Below are 20,049 nucleotides of genomic sequence, written 5' to 3' on the forward strand. Positions count from 1 at the left end.
CACAGCTAACACATTACCTCACAGCTAACACATTACCTCACAGCTAACACATTACCTCACAGCTAACACATACCTCACAGCTAACACATTATTCACAGCTAACATTAACACACCCTCACAGCTAACACATTATCTCACAGCTAACACACCATCTCACAGCTAACACATCATCTCACAGATAACACACCATCTCACAGCTAACACATTATCTCACAGCTAACACATCATCTCACAGCTAACACACCATCTCACAGCAAACACATTACCTCACAGCTAACACATTACCTCACAGCTAACACATTACCTCACAGCTAACACACTATCTCACAGCTAACACATCATCTCACAGCTAACAAATCATCTCACAGCTAACACACTACCTCACAGCTAACACACCACCTCACAGCTAAGAGACAGTTAACCCCCCCCCCCACATACCTTCCTCCTCCTCCATTACATCATGACCACATATTTTTTTCAGTCAAATAACATGAGGTACTTACTGTCAGGCGGATTAATGATTGACCTATATTGTGACCTTAATCTGGCCTTGATGGTATTTAATGTCAGAGATGGATATATTTGATGTCAATTAGATGGATCCCTTCCATCACACTATAGCTCCACCCCTTCCACCACACCATACCACCATCCCCTTCACTACCACACCACAACACCACCCTGTCCACCACACCATAACACTACTCCTCCACCACCACACCCTATCATCATCCCCATTACCACTAGTACCACCACTACTATTAACACAACTTTTACCAGGCCACCTTCTGACCCAGCGCGTGGGTGGGTGGGCGGATAAGAGAGTTGGTGGGTGGGAGGGGGCGGTGACCGACAGTATAAATAAGGGTGGTGAGTGGCGGGAGCAACTCAGTGATCGACGAGAGTTTGCGCTGTCGTGAGCGTGTTAGTTCCATCATCCGTGTTGCATGTAGTACCCTGCCTACCTGCTGATCCCTTGATGACCTCTATTGTGCGTCCCGTAACTCGAATTAACAGACTCGTGACGCTCTGTGGTAATCGGTGTGTTGTGTAAAGCTGCGCCCTGCCAGCACCAACACACGTATCAACAGAAAGGAAGGAATTGTGAGAGGCAGGTGGAGGTGAGAGAGCAGCCAGGGAGTGGGAGGTGATCACAGCTGCCCAACACTACACGTGTTCCTCTCTGTCTTGGGGGGAAAGTAGTGAACCCAAAATAGATTTAGATTCGCTGTTGCGTCAGAGTTTAAGCAACACAGTCTAAACACACTCGCACACACACTTCTCTTTCTTGGAAAATCACCAAAGCGACAACAGAAAACGGTTATTAGATAAAAATAGTAACGAATGTTCATTGAATTTTACGTAACAAGAGCTTTAACATTTTCAAGAGCAACCCAGTTCTTTTCCAGTTGTAAAGATTAAGCAGATTATAACTGTGTTTACCGGAGATGCTCTTGAGTGTTACATAAACCTTTATTTACAGTGGTAATCATCCGTTCTGGGAAGACAAGAAAATATACGCCAAGAAATAAAGTGATGCGAGTACAAACAACTTGGTATTAGTGTGTCAGAACTATTATTTACACCAGCGCAAGTATCGCCATATCAGTCACCATGCCTGGGCCCATATGTAAGCCCTCCAGCCCCTCAGACAACACATCTTGCGACCTCTCGGTGTTTGAGTCATGTGAGGATATGCCACAGGGTTGGGAAGGACTCAACGGCAACCTGTCCAACGAGAGCATCTATCACGACTGTGACAAACACTATCAGAATGATTATCACAAGAAATATGTGAACGGAAGCGAGTTGGAATATTCCGAAATTTACCGAACAATGTCGACCACAGAAATCATTAAAACAGAGGCAGCCTCATCAGAGTATGATGATATGGACAGTGAGTTAGAGGGGCAGGATAAAGAGAAGGGTTTATCGAGCGTGAAGGAATGTTCTGAAGATATGGAGGTGGAGGATGAGGAGTCGGAGGAGGCTGTCGAAACCATCAACGTGCCGGTCGTGGAGGCATGTCTTAGTGTGGACATCAGCACCTCCCTCACTAGGCAGAAGATAGCCTCCGTGCAGAGAGGTCGCACGTTGTCGTATGCCGATAAAGATGATGCCGAAGAATCGCCCACGCGACGGACTCGAGCACTAGCGTACGCCAATGAAAGCATAGATAGGGGAATGCCTCTTCACCACCGCCCCTCTGTTCAAAATGAAGGTCGTGAGAACCACAAGTTGACTCCCAGCACCTCTCGTTCTAATCGTGTGTCCCGTAATCCATCCTACCAGCTCGCCGTAAGGGATGCAACTGCCCTATCCCCAAAACGTGTTAATAAGCCCGAGAAATTAGATAAAGACTGTAGCAGTGCTGAAGAAAACACGACTAGCGACAAAAATTCTGTTGAAAATACCACAAAAGATAAAAAGGGAACGGAATACAACAAACGGCATTTATCAGCTGGGGACGAGATTACCATGCCCCTGGCAGCCAACATGCCCCGTAGCGTCTCTTTCAGTGGGCCAGAAAAGGTGTCCCCGTCTCTGCCTGCCAGCGGCAGTCTCTCAGAAGGCAACAGCCGAAGCGGCAGTGTGTCGCAGCTGTCAGCTCTAACATCCAAGCGTTCCTCGCCTCTCTCGCCTGAAAAAGCGTCACCAACAATTGTCCGAGGCTCCGCCATCACCCGCAGCTTCCGTCGATTGTTCAGTACACCGGCTCGCACTATTCCTACCAGTCCACCTGAGGAGTTTTGGCCAGACGTACCTGACGTACAGGGTTCTTCTACTTCAGAACCAAGAACACCTTCGCGCCTTCGCAAGCTCAGTAGTTCACTTTCCCGGCGGCTGTCCACCCGCTCTAAGATGAGCGATAAAAGCAACTCCCCGGGCACTAACGGCCACCAGCTGTTGACTCTGAACGGTACAGCCGTGTTCGAGGACTCAGATAACTTGGTGGAGTACGAGGACCTCCTGAAACTGTTCTGCTGCTCGGGCTGCCAGGAATTCATGGCCCCACCCCTACACCAGTGCAGGAAGGGGCACCTCGTGTGTGGTTCCTGCCGTTTCTCCCTCAAGCAGGTGTGCCCTGTATGTAAACAACGCTTCGCCGATAACACCAACCAGATGATGGAACAGGTGAGTTGTTTTGTTGTTGTTCTTAGATTCTTCCACCATTATGTCAATATCTGGAGCCTCGTGTTCTGTGCCTACATCGTGTGATCAGGTAAAGGTAAAAGATACTAGTCCCTCAGTTTTGTGACTGCTTCATAAAGTTAGGATCAGCTTATTCTTATCACCTTGTCATCGTCATTAACGAACCATTAGTTGTAGTAGATGATAAAGGACACATGACGTAATTTCCTGTCTTTTGTCTCATACTTTTCTTTAGTATTGACCTTAGGCAACATTTGTACAACACAGATATGAATTTGTGATTCCATTAGTCGGTTGTTCATGGCACCCTGTCCAGACACACGTATCTGTATTAACTCTGGTGACAGTGTTACTCAATCCTCACCTTACACTTGTCACTCAGTCTTGCCCACCACATATCAAAGTATTGTAATTTTCTCTGTCATTTATTAGAGTGACATTGAGCCGTCACACTAACATAATAAAAGGCGTGATAAATATGTTGCTTGTCTGTGTCTCTCTGATGGCGGCAACATAGTACCACTATTTGACAAACGCTATTGTGTACGCAGATGACATCCTCATGCCGTTGGCTTATTGCGTCGTAAGAATATTTGACCCACCTGTATACTACCGCTTAACATTACACCTTCGTCACATGCCAACTATCATGCTGGTAGCCAAGACCTGGATGCTCATAGAATCATACTTTAGGGATGTTGGGCAGCACCTGCCTGGCGTGCTATAAACGGAAGGTGAAATGTTGTGGAAGTAGCATTGAGACTATACCGTAACCAGAAGTAAAAAAAAAATGCATCGGCGAAAGGCTATGGTAAACTTCCCATAGAATAAAACCCAGGAAGTAAAAGATATACCAGAGAGGAACATTTGTGTCTCAACTCACGTGGTCTCCGGTCTTGCTTTTAGATTTTCCTAATCCACTAGTCACTAGTGTGATGAGGTGATGCGCCTGGTTAGCTACTGCGCACTCTGGTGACCGCTTCTTTGTCTGCGCCTGATTCACAGATGATCTGTAAACTATAACCTAACTCTTAAAATATTTTTTACACTTAACTAATGACCAGCCTTGATTTAAATTCAAATTCAGTACTTAACCTAAACTCAACCTATCTAATTCCATCCAAACTAATCGTAATCTAATGGAGGGACAGATGTCTTACACTTTCGTAGGCAACAACAGGTAAGTGCATACCTAAACCGAGTATGCGTGGGTTTTGCCTCTTAAGTGCCCTGGTCCAGTGTTGACTACCGCAAGCAGTGTGTTTACAAACTTCCCACCTTGTTTACTGTACGAGACTCGTGCGGGTCACTGAAGAGGGGTGCGTGAGGGTTGCAAGTTTGACCCCAAACCTTACCACCGAGTGATCACTTATGCCTTGTTTTTTTAACTAAGGAATCAATTCCTTCTAAAGAGACGTAGAAGTTTGGATTCTAACCACAACCAGCGATGATTAGTAAAGGTTTGGCCTCTAAGCATCGGTAACATTTAACGTCATAGGTCTTGTCAGTAAATATACAGTAGTCAAATAAAGTCATTGTTCTCATCTGTAGACTTGACCAACACTACGTCGTTTATGTGTAGTGCAGTTACAGCAGCGCCTTCTGTGTTCCTCACTGTCCCCTGTCATAAGTGAGACGCACAACAAATACCGATACACCAGATTTTGTATCGCTGCACTGTTCTTTTTATTGGTTCATGACCCATTAAAATGTTCGCAATTTTCATACAGGTCTTTTATATAATGAAATAAACTATAATGAAGTTTATGATATATTTTTTTAAATATATAAAATGACTGGGAGACAATTTATAGCTCATTTGACAAGGTAACACAATTTTGTCCATTACCGGAACTGTACCTAGCTGTAACTAAACCTATATCTGTAAAATATTCCTAAGTCACACACACACACGTCACGGCGGGCCCTAGTAAACTACACAAGACAGGAGTGTACTGTATTGTGTGCCGCCGCAAGTAGCCACAACATCGCCCTCATTCACACCACATGAACACTTGTTTACGTTGCTGTGGGGAGCTAAATTCCCACCTCCTCCTCTTCCTTAATATAATTAGCTATATAAAAAAAAGAAAGTCTCTCTATATATATGATATCTAGTTGGCACTGTGTCATCTACCACGAAGAAGTGCCAGTCCAGGAATAATTTTGGTCGACCTTAGTAAATAGCCAAACTAGAGAAACTTTGCTTATCATTATCATAATAATAATAATAATAATAATAATAATAATAATAATAATAATAATAATTAACGGTTTATTGAAAGAGCATAGCAGCCAGAAGGATGAAAATATACAGTTACATATTTGGGGAATGGGTTTCGATTTACAAATAATATACAAGTAACATCAGTGATACAAATAAGATGTGTTATTACGAGATGCGGAAAAGCTCAAACTACAGTGCATTTCAACATAGTGACAGTGCAAGAAGTAGGATTTATTGGGAGTGAATACACTGGTTTATAATAAGTTATTGATAATTTTTACAATGGTTGGGACTGGGCTGTTCTTATAGCGATCAGTTCGTGCACGTATGGGCTGGATGCGGTTGTGATGTCGAACAACAATTCTCGGGCTAGGGATCTCAGGTGGTAGTAGGAGCCGGTGTCGAGGGTGGTGCAGAAGCTTCTTAACAAACTTGCAGATGAGGTCGTGGTGATGGTCAGTGAGAGTCGAAAGGGTCAGTGTGTTGAGCGCTTCTTGATATGTGGAGTAGGAAGGGGAGAGAATAATCTTGCATGCCCTCTTTTGCACGTTTTCTAGGTGTTTACGTTGTGTGGCATTTAGGGAGGAAGACCAGGTGGGGGAGGCATAGGTGAGCTTGGGAAGTATGAATGTTGAGTAAACACTGATGAGCTAGGGTGCAGGAACTCAGAGGGACTTGAGTCGGCGGAGGAGGTGGAGACGGAAACTGGAGGATTTGAGAACTTCACTGACGTGTGGTTTCCAATTTAGTTTGTTGTCTGTGGTGACGCCAAGGAGCTTAGTGGAATCTACAACCTGGAGTGTGTTGAGACCTAAAGTGATGGAAGGGGGTGGGACAATGTCGGAGGAGAGGTTGATGTGCATAACCATGGTCTTGGTATGGTTGATGGTGACGTGGTTGTTGGTGGAGAGTGGAGAGTGACGGAAGTGGTGCTGTACATAGAGAGGTTTATAAGTATACTTTTACGTGTAAAATACTGATTTACAGTACAGTAATTATCATATGGTGGCACTGTAGTAATGGTGGTGTGTTAATGGTGGCACAGTAGTAATGGTGGTGTATTAATGGTGGCACTGTAGTAATGGTGGTGTGTTAATGGTGGCACAGTAGTAATGGTGGTGTATTAATGGTGGCACAGTAGTAATGGTGGTGTATTAATGGTGGCACTGTAGTAATGGTGGTGTATTAATGGTGGCACTGTAGTAATGGTGTGTGGTGGCACTGCACTGTAATGGTGGCAATGAATTGTATTAATGGTGGCACTGTAGTAATGGTGATGTATTAATGGTGGCACTGTAGTAATGGTGGCACTGTAGTAATGGTGCCGCATTAATAGTGGCACTGTGTAATGTGGTGTTTTAATGTCGGCACTGTAGTAATGGTGATGTATTAATGGTGGCACTGTAGTAATGGTGAGGTATTAATGGTGGCACTGTAGTAATGGTAGTGTATTAATGGTGGCACTGTAGTAATGGTGCCGCATTAATAGTGGCACTGTAGTAATGATGGTGTTTTAATGTTGGCACTGTAGTAATGGTGATGTATTAATGGTGGCACTGTAGTAATGGTGAGGTATTAATGGTGGCACTGTAGTAATGGTAGTGTATTAATGGTGGCACTGTAGTAATGGTGAGGTATTAATGGTGGCACTGGAGTAATGGTGAGGTATTAATGGTGGCACTGTAGTAATGGTAGTGTATTAATGGTGGCACTGTAGTAATGGTGGTGTATTAATGGTGGCACTGTAGTAATGGTGGTTTTAATGGTGGCACTGTAGTAATGGTGGTGTATTAATGGTGCTACTGAAATGTAATGTTGGCACTGTAGTAATGGTGATGTATTAATGGTGGCACTGTAGTAATGGTGAGGTATTAATGGTGGCACTGTAGTAATGGTAGTGTATTAATGGTGGCACTGTAGTAATGGTGAGGTATTAATGGTGGCACTGGAGTAATGGTGAGGTATTAATGGTGGCACTGTAGTAATGGTAGTGTATTAATGGTGGCACTGTAGTAATGGTGGTGTATTAATGGTGGCACTGTAGTAATGGTGGTGTATTAATGGTGCTACTGAAGTAATGGTGGTGTCTTAAAGGTGACACTGTAGTAATGGTGGTTTTAATGGTGGCACTGTAGTAATGGTGGTGTGTTAATGGTGGCACTGTATTAATGGTGGTGCCTTAATGGTGCCACTGTATTAATGATGATTTTATGATACAGGGTGTGCCTCGGTGGTGCCACAATCATACAGGTGGTGCCATAACTTAGATATGTTTAGAAACGTGCCTAAAATACTGTAAGAGTTAAGAGAGTAGTGCCAAGTCCTGTCTGATTTCTCAACATGTCATGGCATAGGGATATAATCTTAGTGACACTTCTTGTAGATTGGCAACAATATCTCGTGTCAGAGCTGGTGGAAGGAATGATAGGTGTCAAAGCTATGAAGAAATGATTCAATGGCGTCAGAAATGGTGATGGTGAAAGAATGATTAAATGGTGTCAGAAATGGTGATGGTGAAGGAATGATTAAATAGTGTTAGAAATGGTGATGGTGAAGGAATGATTAAATAGTGTCAGAAATGGTGATACTGAAGGAATGAATGACTGATTTTAGAGGGTGTCATCAATCGGTGTGAAAGAGAGTGAAATCAAGATGTCAGTGTCAATGGAGGTATCAGTGACCCATATCGAGTGCTCGGTGTACTCACGTCCCGATTATGGTCAGGTAATGGGAACCGTCACTCCATAGCTGCTGTCTGGACGTTCTTCCCCTTTGATTAGCACACACACACACACACATACACACACACTTTCCTTCTGTCTGTGATAAGGACGTTTGGCCACCCCGACTAACGCCCAGGACTGACACGTAGATGTATCAGGTCAGAATATTTGATGGACCGATTTAATGCCCCGAGACGCTTTAGTTCGTGCTATAAAAGTTAAATTCGAATAGGAGATGTAAGTTAAGGGGACGGTGGGTTGAAGGGGGGAGGGAGGGAGGGATACGGAGGAGGGTAGGCTAGTGAAGGTGGGTTGAGGAGGGAGAGTGGGTTGGGAAAGTGAAGATGGGTTGAGGAGGGAGGGTGTGCTAGGGAGAAGGGTGTGTTAGGAAGGGGGGGTGGGGGATGATTTGGTTTAGAATTTAGGTGCTGGGAGGGCAGGTGAGTTTAAGGTTGTTATTATGGTACTAAGGTCTGAGGTCGATGGTTTAATCCCTTAGAGATTGAAGGCTGCAATTCACCTGAAGTCGGTTGTTTAACCCTTTTAGTAAGATGGTTTTCCTGGTTTACTTCCTTTTAGAACGATGATTCAACCCCCAATCCCTTGATAACGATAACCTAACCTAACGAAACCTAACCTAACCCTTTGATGACGATGATTCAACCCTTTGAGGTCGCTGGCTTAACTCTCTTCTCCTCAAAGGTTTAACTTGAAAATATAAAGTTCAAAAGAGTGAAGCCTAATAAATAAAAGATGACTCGACCTATACACAAGGAACTGATCCATGAATTGCTTTGAAGTAACTGCTGGTTGTGAAAGTTTCTAATAATAATAATAATAATAATAATAATAATAATAATAATAATAATAATAATAATAATAATAATAAAAACTGTAGTTCCTTAGCCAAATACAAACCAAAACACATCAGCAGTTAAAGGAGAGATGATGATTGCTGACAAACTTAGAGAATTAAAAAGATGAAGGTGCCAGTTAGAAGACCCGCCAAGTACTTAAACTAAAAGTCAAATGTTTGATAAAACCGAAACGTAACAAGACCAGATAACACAATGATCTTGGGAATGGTGTTTTCTTGGCTATTATTGACCAAACCTAACCTAACCTAATGACTTAACCTTGAGAGTGATGAAGGTGGAGGGGTGAGGTTAGGGGTGAGTGACGAACAAGATCTGGCGTAGCTTCCATAAATGTTTGTTTGGTGTAGCTTCCATAAACGTTTGTCTGGCGTAGCTTCCATAAACGTTTGTCTGGCGTAGCTTCCATAAACGTGTGTTTGGTGTAGCTTCCATAAACGTTTGTCTGACGTAGCTTCCATAAACGTGTGTTTGGTGTAGCTTCCTTAAACGTTTGTCTGACGTAGCTTCCATAATCGTTTGTTTGGTGTAGCTTCCATAAACGATTGTTTTGTGGAGCTCCCATAAACGTGTGTTTGGTGTAGCTTCCATAAACGTTTGTCTGACGTAGCTTCCATAAACGTTTGTTTGGTGTAGCTTCCATAAACGTTTGTTTGGCGTAGCTTCCATAAATGTTTGTTTGGCGTAGCTTCCACAAACGTTACAGTTAATAGAGATAATTGGCGATTAGCGATAACTTTTATGTATTTCTTATTTCTGGAAATTCCTTAATAATATCTCTCCGGTATATTAGTCGCCACGGAAAATCTTTACCACATATTGTAGATGAACAGTTGAACGACGAGAAAAAGAAATGTGTGTTTGAGTTATATATTTATATTTACAATGTATATAAGTTGTTTATTTTCCTCTAAGTCTAAACAGTTCATATGTGTTGTGCAGTACTCTGGTGTGCATGAATCACCTGTATTTCATCCTGTATGCCCTAACCTCTACTGGTGTGTGTGTGTGTGTGTGTGTGTGTGTGTGTGTGTGTGTGTGTGTGTGTGTGTGTGTGTGTGTGTGTGTGTGTGTGTGTGTGTGTGTGTGAGGGCCAGGTTAGTGAGTTATAGATGTGTAAGAAGAAAGAGCTCCCTCTGGCTTGGCCCTGACACATGTGTTACGTGGTACTGTTGGCCCATGCCAAGGTGATGCTGGGAGGGAGGTGATGTAGCAATGATAGATTACGACACACACCACACACACACAACAAAAGGGCCATGAGACATTTCCACGAACACTGTTTATCTCGGAAAAATCTTTCTTTGTGTTGACTCGACGTAAACCGTGTGTGTATTTGTGGATCTCCATTCTTGAGACTTGTGGGTGTATTAGCATATATGTGTGTGTGTGTGTGTGTGTGTGGGCTGCTTGGACGTGGATGTAAGCGGTGGGGCTTACGGTGAGCGAGGGGGGAGAAAGGAGAGGTGAGGGAGAAGGGAAAGGTGAGGGGAAGGTAGGGGAGCTGAGGAGAAGGGAGGGGTGGTGAGGGGAAGAAAGGGAAGTGTGTGGTAGTAAGATGAGGGTAAAGGGAGGGAAGGTGAGGGTGACGGGAGGGGAGGTGAGGGTGAAGGGAGGGGAGGTGGGGGGGGGGGGGAGGGAGAGGGGGGGGCTATCTTCCTTGATGGGTGCTGCCATCTCCTCTCCTCCCTCCTCTCCCTCCCCTTCTCTCACTCTCTCCCTCCCACTCCCTCTTCCCCCCCCCCTCTCTGCTCTCTCTACCTCCCCTTAACTCCCTCCCCACTTCTTCCCGCTGCTGCGATATTTATTAATCCCCATCTTAGATACCTTACTGTGGGGGAGGTGGTGGGAGGTGAGGTGGTGGGGAGGTGGATGGTGGGGAGGTGAGGTGGAGGAGGATGAGGTGAGGTGGTGGGGGTGGGAGGTGAGGTGGTGGGGAGGAGGTGGTGGGGGTGGTGGTGGGAGGTAAGGTGGTGGTGAGGTGGAGGAGGGTGGTGGTGGGGAGGGGTGAGGTGGTGGGAGGTGGGGAGGGTGGGGTGGTGGGGAGGGTGGTGGTGGGGGGGGTGAGAGGGGTGGTGGGGAGGTGAGGAGAGTGGGAGGTGGGGTGGTGGGGAGGTGAGGTGGTGGGGAGGTGGGGAAGGTGAGGTGGGTGGGGAGGTGGGGTGTGAGGGGTGGGAGGTGGGGGGGAAGGAGGGAGGTGGTGGGAGAGGGAGGTGGGAGGTGAGGTGGTGGGAGGTGAGGTGTTGAGGGAGGTGGTGGGAGGTGAGGTGAGGAGGTGGTGGGGAGGTGAGGTGGAGGGGAGGTGAGGTTTTGAAGAGGTTAGGTGGTGATGACAGACAGACAGACAGACAGACAGACAGGTAGAGTATTCTGACACGCTGTCCTTGTTGTAAACAGTGTGTGCCCCGCCCCTCACACAGTATCCTTGTAGCTTCAAGATGAGATAATATCACTCATAATAATTGATACTGGAGGAGGTGGAGGTAAGGATTGTAGTGAACACTTGTTAGCACGAGCGTGGAAGTGTAATGAGGAAGGAGGGGACGGGAGCGGGAGAAAAGAGGGGGCTGGTGGGGGAGGATGGGGGGCTGGAGGAAGGAGGAGGATCGGGAGGGGGAGCGGGAGGAGGGGTGAGGCCCATGTAGACGTCAGAGAATAAGTGTGGAACAACTATACAGGTCGTGGTGTCAGTTATCAAGAGGCTGATCCTGGGGTGTGATGAGCTACATACTAACAGTTGGATGACAAAATGTTTTTTTTTTATCTGATCCACTCAGTAAGGGGCGAGTGTATGTATGTTTGTATGTCCTCAGCATCACTCCTCGCCATTCAAGTCTCTCTGTATAGAATTTGGCACAGAGACTGGACGTGACTGCCAAACGAAGCATTATAATTCTGCCTGGAACATTATGACCTGTATCCGGCTTATAAGTAGGGAAGCTAAATTAGGTTCGTTATAGTTTTCAAGCGTTTTCAACCATATTGAAAAAAAAATAGAAAATAAACATTAAATTAGACAATTGTGAATGAATGACTTTAAATTTGTGATCACTTTCGAAATATTGTATTGTATTATTATTATTTGATTACTTGGATCATCTGAAGATCAAACATTCCCAGCTTATTCCACCTGAAGGTTAACCACCCTAACGCTAACATAACCTAATTTAACCTAACGCTAACTTAACTTAATCTAACACTCCTGGTTAGGGTGATTAATCTTCGGGTAAATTAAGCTGGGTAGCCTAATCTTCAGGTGATAGGATTACTCTTATCAAAGCAACGCGGTGGTGTGTGCGTGTGATGTGACCAGCAGAGTTAAGCACCTTAGTTTGGCTCCTACCTGATTCATTAGTGGCTCTTCCTGTCCCGAGGAAACCTTGTCAGGTGATATCAGGTCACAGTGAGGGAGGTCACGTACAGTGAGAGAGGACACGTACAGTGAGAGAGGTCACGTACAGTGAGGGAGGTCACGTATAGTAAGAGAGGACACGTACAGTGAGAGAGAGGACACGTACAGTGAGGGAGGTCACGTACAGTGAGGGAGGTCACGTACATTGAGGGAGGCACACAGTGAGAGAGGACACGTACAGTGAGGGAGGCACGTACATGAGGGAGGACACGTACAGGAGGGAGGACACGTACAGTGAGGAAGGACAAGTACAGGGAGAGACACGTACAGTGAGAGGACACGTACAGGAGGGGAGGACACGTACAGTGAGGGATGACACGTACAGTGAGGGAGGACACGTACAGTGAGAGGACAGTGAGGGGAGGACACGTACAGTGAGGGATGACAAGTACAGTGAGGGAGGACACGCATAGTGAGGGAGAGCAGAGGAGGACACGTAGTGAGGAGGACACGTACAGTGAGGGGAGGACACGTACAGGGGAGGGGAGGACAAGTACAGGGAGGGAGGACAAGTACAGAGGGGAGGACAAGTACAGTGAGGGAGGACAGTGAGGGAGGACACGTACAGGAGGGAGGACACGTACAGTGAGGGAGGACACGTACAGTGAGGAAGGACATGACAGTGGAGGAGGACACGTACAGTGAGGGAGGACACGTACAGTGAGGAGGACACGTACAGTGAGGGAGACACGTGAGGGAGGACACGTACAGTGTGAGGGAGGACACGTACAGTGAGGGAGGACACACAGTGAGGGAGGACACGTACAGTGAGGGAGTACAGTGAGGGAGGTGAGGGACACGTACAGTGAGGGAGGACACACAGTGAGGGAGGACACGTGTAGTGAGGGAGGACACGTACAGGAGGAGGACACGTACAGTGAGGGAGGTGACAGTGAGGGAGGACACGTACAGGAGGGAGGACACGTACAGTGAGGGAGGACGTACAGTGAGGAAGGACATGTACAGTGAGGGAGGACATGTACAGTGAGGGAGGACATGTACAGTGAGGGAGGACAAGTACAGTGAGGGAGGACAAGTACAGTGAGGGAGGACAAGTACAGTGAGGGAGGACACGTACAGTGAGGGAGGACACGTACAGTGAGGGAGGACACGTATTATATTTAAAAAAAATTCATTACACCCAAAAGCATGGCCAAATTATGTCATATTTCTTATTCTATAAATGTTTGCTATGTCTTCTGGTTGTTGGTCTGTTATAAACGTCTCCAGTTGATTTTCTATTGACGTACAGTATTATTATATCAAGTATTCTCCTCGGCCTCTTTCTGGTGTCTACTGAGTGTCCACCTTCTGACCCACACAGCAGTACTGTTCATGCAGCTTTACTGTCCATACAACGTTACTGCCCATGCAACAGTACTGACCATACAACAGTACTAACCATACAACATTACTGTCCATACAACGTTACTGCCCATACAACAGTACTGACCATACAGCAGTACTAACCATACAGCAGTACTGACCATACAACATAACTGGTCATACAACAGTACTGACTAAACGGCGCATTTCAGCAGCCTTTTACATCTAAAAAAAAAACACTGTTACTTCTCAATTACACAATTTTTCCACCTGAGTTCTTCATTTGGAAACAATCATTATTTCCGTCTTTACAGTATTAAAACTATGCTCATCTTCTCTGTCTTTACCCACTAATCTGTTGACCAGTTTTTATATTGAGAGGATAAACGGAGGAACTAATTAGCGCGATGTAAGGCGGTGTGTGTGAGTGTGAGGGCGGGCACTGAGGGAGACGTGTAAGTCCTATTAACTTGTGAAGATGAATCGATATTAACCGTTGTAATAAGTTAAGGATTTACATAGTCCTTCAAATTAACAGCTGCTGAGGATATGGTTGAGAATTCCTTAGGTATCAATGATAAGGATTATGATAAATTATAAATACATCTCGGAGAATATTTGCATCACCTGAAGAATAACACTCCAGCTTATTTCACCTGAAGCTTAACTAACCACTTTAACGCTGCCTGGAGGGGTTAGAGTTTAGGTTACTCAGAGGAAATAAGCTGGGGTGCCTAATCTTCAGGTGATCCATTGTATCCTGGAGTGTCAATCAAAATAAAGGTTTTTATAAACGTAAAATTTAAACTAAGGTAAAAGAAAATTTATCTCAAGTGAGTTGATTTCCATAGTGTGAGATGATCTATCAAAACAAACTAAACTTAATCTAATCCACCTAAACAAACATAACTTAGTCTAATTTACCTCTTCTAAGATAACCTGACTACATTACTTCAACAAAACAATCGTAACCTAAACAAGTAATTGCAACCAAACGTACCCAACCTGACCTAAACAATCCCATCACCACACCTTCCCATCTAACGTGAATCAAAATATGCTTAATATTCTACATTTCACGACACAACACAGCACAATCACACCTAACCCCACCGTACATGTATATTTGGTCACCCCGACACCCCAACAGACCTCGGAACTCTATATAAATAAACGCTAGAGGTTTTAAAATAGAACTCAATACCTGGGCTGAGGGGAGTGGTGTTTAAGGCGTTTTACCCACACGAAGTTTAGAAGTTTAGTGATGTAGAGTTTAGTTTGCGTGACGGTTTGTTTCTCTCAGCTGCCAGATACTAATGGCCACACTACGAATGCGAGGATGAGTAACCTGTTTTGGTTTTAGATGGAAGATAATGATAAGAACAATAACGTGTTTATATTGGAGTATCAGCGAGATTGACTTAGGTCCACTAATTAGTATCAGAGCTACACGAATTTGCTAGTGATGTCTATTTTCATGGGTAGTTACGTATTTTTTCAAGGCTAGTTATGACTTTTTCATGGCTAGTTAGACCTGCTTTATTGCCTAGTTATCCTTGTATTTAATCCAGCTTTACTATTTACCCAGAATCAGCGTCTCCTAAATTAAAAAAAAGAACGCATCAAAGTCTAGATTAACAGAGGTTTCGTATGTTAATTGTATATGTTCGATTACAAAAAGAGTTAGTTTTTTATATCAGTTTTGTGGAAGCCGATCAAGTTTGTGCAGTTGCAACGTAGTTTTGATGCCATGTTGCATGTTAGTTTTATGTTTCAACTTCAAGGCGTTCTTGTGTTAAAGATAGAAGAAATTTTTGAAATAAGAACACTTGTGACTCCTGAATGTCCTGATGCAGGTCATTGTGTGCGAGTAATGGTTATAATTATATGCTGTAAATATTCAGGTTCTCGCCAGGGGGGAGAATTCTTTAGTAGCAGCTGGCGACTGATGACCACGAACTGGGCCCACAGCAGACATTTAATTAGGCGCCAGTGGTCGACCCACTCTCTGAATTCAGTCCAAACATAAATAAATAATTATATATATATATATATATATATATATATATATATATATATATATATATATATATATATTTATATATACTGATTTATTTATTCCCAGGTGCTTCACCAACCTTTGTGAGACGTTTAACTGTAAATCTTTATTTCTTTTGGTGTTGTCAATTAGCAGCTGATATATGTGCTGTCCTTGACTTACATCATGTAGTGGTAAGGGCAATATGCCGTTGGCAGGTGTGGTTAACAGGTGCAAGCATTAGATGTAACCAACAGGCGTTACTGTGACAATGCAGAGTGCCTAACAGGTGTAACTAACAGAAGTAGCAAACAGATATGTTTACAACAAATTTAACTAACGAATATGTATTACCAACAGGTGTGTCAGCTGGTGAAGTTCCCGTGCAGGTGGGCAAATCAGGGGTGCCCGGAGTACCACCGGCCCAGGGCCAAGCTGGACCACGAACACTTCTGTGTGTACCGTCCCGTCCACTGCCACCACGGGCCTAAGGGCTGCCCCAAGGTCCTTATCCTTCGCGACATGTCCCAACATCTCAACCAATGCGACTTTAAGGACAAGTGATCGCCGTGGCTGTGGTCATTCCTTGTCGTCGTTGTGTCTAGGTGTTTAAGGTTGTATATCGTCATCGCCTGTAGCTGATAATGTTGTGGCCACTTCACAGTACTGTACTCTAGTGTTACCACGCCATACTCGGTTTCATTTCATCTCGTTGTAAATTCGATATTCATTTTTTTTCAGTTTTTAAAAAATGTTTTCTGATAGTTTGTATGAGTTTTATTTACCCCCTCTAATACAACAACAATCACCCCCTTACGCACATAATTAATTCGGTGGGGTTAGAGTTTTAATGTTAGTTATTTATTTTGTCATTTCATTAATCAAGTTTGAGTTGAATAGCTCTAGTCATTGGGCGATTCCCTCCTCCCTCCACCACTTACCTTGACTGCTGAGACAAGGTCCACCTTGTGGGAGTACCACTCAGGTACACGCCGGGTGGATGATGTGGGTGGGATGGCCGCACCTAGCGGACTCTGCGTGGGGGTTGGCACTTGTAGTGGCACCCGGCCAGGGCACCTCATTGGGAGCTGGCCCCCGAGGTTAACAAGATATTTTGGAATCCAGTTTTTGTACATTAATCCATGACCCACTTGAGAGGTCATGACTCAGGCAACGACCTGCTGGTTACTTGTTGTTGTTGGTAGGACACGACGGCTCAGCCCTCGGCTCTGCCATCCTGGTGTCACCTTTTGTCTAGCACTAAGTCTTCATCAAATTGTTATTAATTATAAGAAATTTTGGTGGTTATATATATATATATATATATATATATATATATATATATATATATATATATATATATATATATATATATATATATATATATATATATATATATATATATATATATATATATATATATATAATTGTAGAGCATTAAATAGGTTATTATATTTATAAGTTATATTTGGTAAAATGGAAAAATAATGGAGGCAGGCCAGGATAAACTGCCAGTGGCGCCATGTACCTGTACAAGACGTCATGACTCAAAAGCCAATGCTGTTGGAGATGACTTATCATACTGTCATATTTTTGGAGGTTGACAGTCATCATCATATGGTTTGTCACGAGCATGACACCATTCAGTAGACTGTCTTCCTGAAACAACGGCCCACGGCGGTGAGGGGCTGTCCTACACGCCAAGCGCTCGCCGTCATGTCCTTCAAATTTGTAAATCCCTTCATATAAATTCCCAGTACCACAAGAGTGGACGGTGTTTAGTGAAGATTAATAAAGCGATTCTAATGTCAGTTTTGGTAGAATAAGCGATCAGTAGGTGTAAACTTACCTAGTCAGTCAAAAGACGAGTGTGTGGTTAATGGGTGTGTGTACCTTGTTACTCTTATGTACTGTACTGTACACCAGGAAGGCGATGAAAACAACTGTTGGTTCCTTACGATGATTTCATCTTTACCAGTATTATAGTTTTATTGATTTTGGTCTTCGCTGGAGGACTAAGAAAGAGGTATAAGGCACTATTTGATAAACCAAACACAACAGAGAAAACTGATGATGGCCGGAGTTGTGTTTTTTATTTTTCTCTTATGTATGTAAACATTTGAAATCCTGTGACACTCTGACGAATGTTTATTTATTGTTGTGATTCAATAAACAAAATAAAAACAAATTATATCATACGTTGAACCGACCAATGTTTACGTCGCTTTAGCATCGGTTAAGTTTGTTTCAGATAAACATACTACTCATGTATTTACAAACCTGTGACACCATTTTTAAATATTTCACCTGTAAAAAAAAGTAATATTAGTCTTGAATTCTACTTTAACCTAAAATAAAGCAGATAAGACAGAAATATTATCCGACAGTTATGCGAAGAAAAACAAAAGAAGCGCGCTCCTCTTTACCAGTGTGTATATGCAAAGTCCTCGAAAAAAAATGCCCAATTTTTAAAGGATTATATATTAAAATCTGGGTATTGTTTTTTGGTGACCCTGTATATTTATATTCCATATCAGGATTAAGGAACAAGTGACCATAATGGATTAATCTGGATATCGTTCCTTTGTTCTGTCTTTTATTATGAATCAAGACAATGGTATATGGTTCTTGTCATACCTGTATATGTAATGTTTTATTTTTTATTTCTCGCTTGTTTTTCCTCTTCTCTTTCTCTTATCTGTTGCTCGATTTTTCTTTCTCTTTCAGGGTCTCTCTCTCTCTCTCTCTCCTTCCTTCCTTCCTTCCTTCCTTCCTTGACGATGGTCCAGAGTGATAATTTATCTGTATAACAATTCAGAAAGCATCAATACTCTATGTTAACTCCCTTTTATTAACTCCCAATATAGTGAGACTTGCCATAGAGGTGTTGGCAAGCCTATCAGTACATTGTGTTAATATGCCTGTTTATTTCTAAGTTATCTTCAAGGTGGAAGAATGAGGAAATATTACAGAAAGAACACTCACTAAATGCTTCTTAACTTGTTAAAAGTTTTTGAATTTTAATGTAGAGGTTCTTAATTTGATTGGACAAATTCTGAAATTAAAAGATTCTTAATTTATATGTCAACTTCCTAAATATAAATCAAAAGTTTCGGAATTTGGATAAAAAGTCTTGGAATTTAAGGCTGGTTTATTAAGAGTTGTTTGGTCTGAACAAAATTAGATTCTCAAGGGTTCTCGCGATAATTTTTTTTCCCATTCCCATTAAGTAAGATCTGAAGATCGCATCTAACTTAAGACAGATTCACGGATCTACCTACCATCTTTATAGCTGATATGGGCCAATCAGGGGACGTTGTCTCATCCTTAATTACCCAATCAGAAAGGGGAGAATAACATCGCACATACCTTTGAGAATCTTACTTTGAGGACGACAGTGATGGCGAGGGTTGGTTGTTGTGGAGCTCCTACAATTATGACTTATATATCGTACAATGTTAAGCATATAATCATCTGTATATAAACATATATGTATATATAAATTGACACTTGCAGACACTTACATGTACAGCTGATGTTTATAAGTGTGTGTGTGGTGTGTGTGTGTGTGTGTGTGTGTGTGTGTGTGTGTGTGTCTGTGTGCGCGTGCGTGGGTACGTGCGTTTGGCCTGTGTGGTTGTGTATAATCGTACATGCATAAAAAACATACACATCATAAAATAATACCTATACACATATACCTTACAGTGTGTCCGTAATACAGATACAGCTTCATGTATTGGTCCTTGCAGAATGTATAGGTATACTTATGTATACTTGGAGATGTACTGTATATGTTGTCTTCGATATAATGAAGTTTACTGCTAAATCTGTAAATATCATGATAAATATGTTTACTGCGAGAAGTATATCTACACTACTACCAATATACATAAAGCGTATATTTCCAAGTATATATACAGTATATATAAATGTGTATACCTAAATATGTTTAAGTATACTCACAAGATATTTCTTCTGTCAAAATCTTCCTCGTGATGTATATAGCTGGCATATATACTCCTTCAACATTTTCTTAGTGTATATACAAATCCATAATACGGTTTATTACGTTAGAGATTGACTATATAGGAATGCTAGGCCCTATACCTCATTATGCATAAAACTCCGAGAAGTAGCCAGTGTCAAAGGTTCGAGTTTATGTTATTTTTGTAGAAATAAAACATTTTTCCCCAGTACCATTTAGTCTAATTGAATCCCTATGAACTAGTCCATCCTGCAATATGTATTTTGGATTTCTCTAAAGTTACATACTGCTTCATTCACTTGCTCCA

The 20,049-nt window shown here is 43.0% G+C and overlaps 1 protein-coding gene across 1 annotated transcript; it reads left to right on the forward strand.

The window, feature by feature from the left end:
* Positions 1-901: 901 nt before the first annotated feature.
* Positions 902-19,953, forward strand: LOC121867163. The gene is made up of 2 exons (XM_042366928.1): positions 902-3,135; positions 16,115-19,953. Exons 1-2 carry the CDS (start codon positions 1,615-1,617, stop codon positions 16,316-16,318), a joined length of 1,725 nt encoding a protein of 574 aa, XP_042222862.1. The 5' UTR covers positions 902-1,614; the 3' UTR covers positions 16,319-19,953.
* The last annotated feature ends 96 nt before the right edge of the window (positions 19,954-20,049 follow it).

This window comes from Homarus americanus, unplaced genomic scaffold (genome assembly GCF_018991925.1).
Source record: "Homarus americanus isolate GMGI-L3 unplaced genomic scaffold, GMGI_Hamer_2.0 scaffold6317, whole genome shotgun sequence".
Taxonomy (NCBI): Eukaryota; Metazoa; Arthropoda; class Malacostraca; order Decapoda; family Nephropidae; genus Homarus; species Homarus americanus.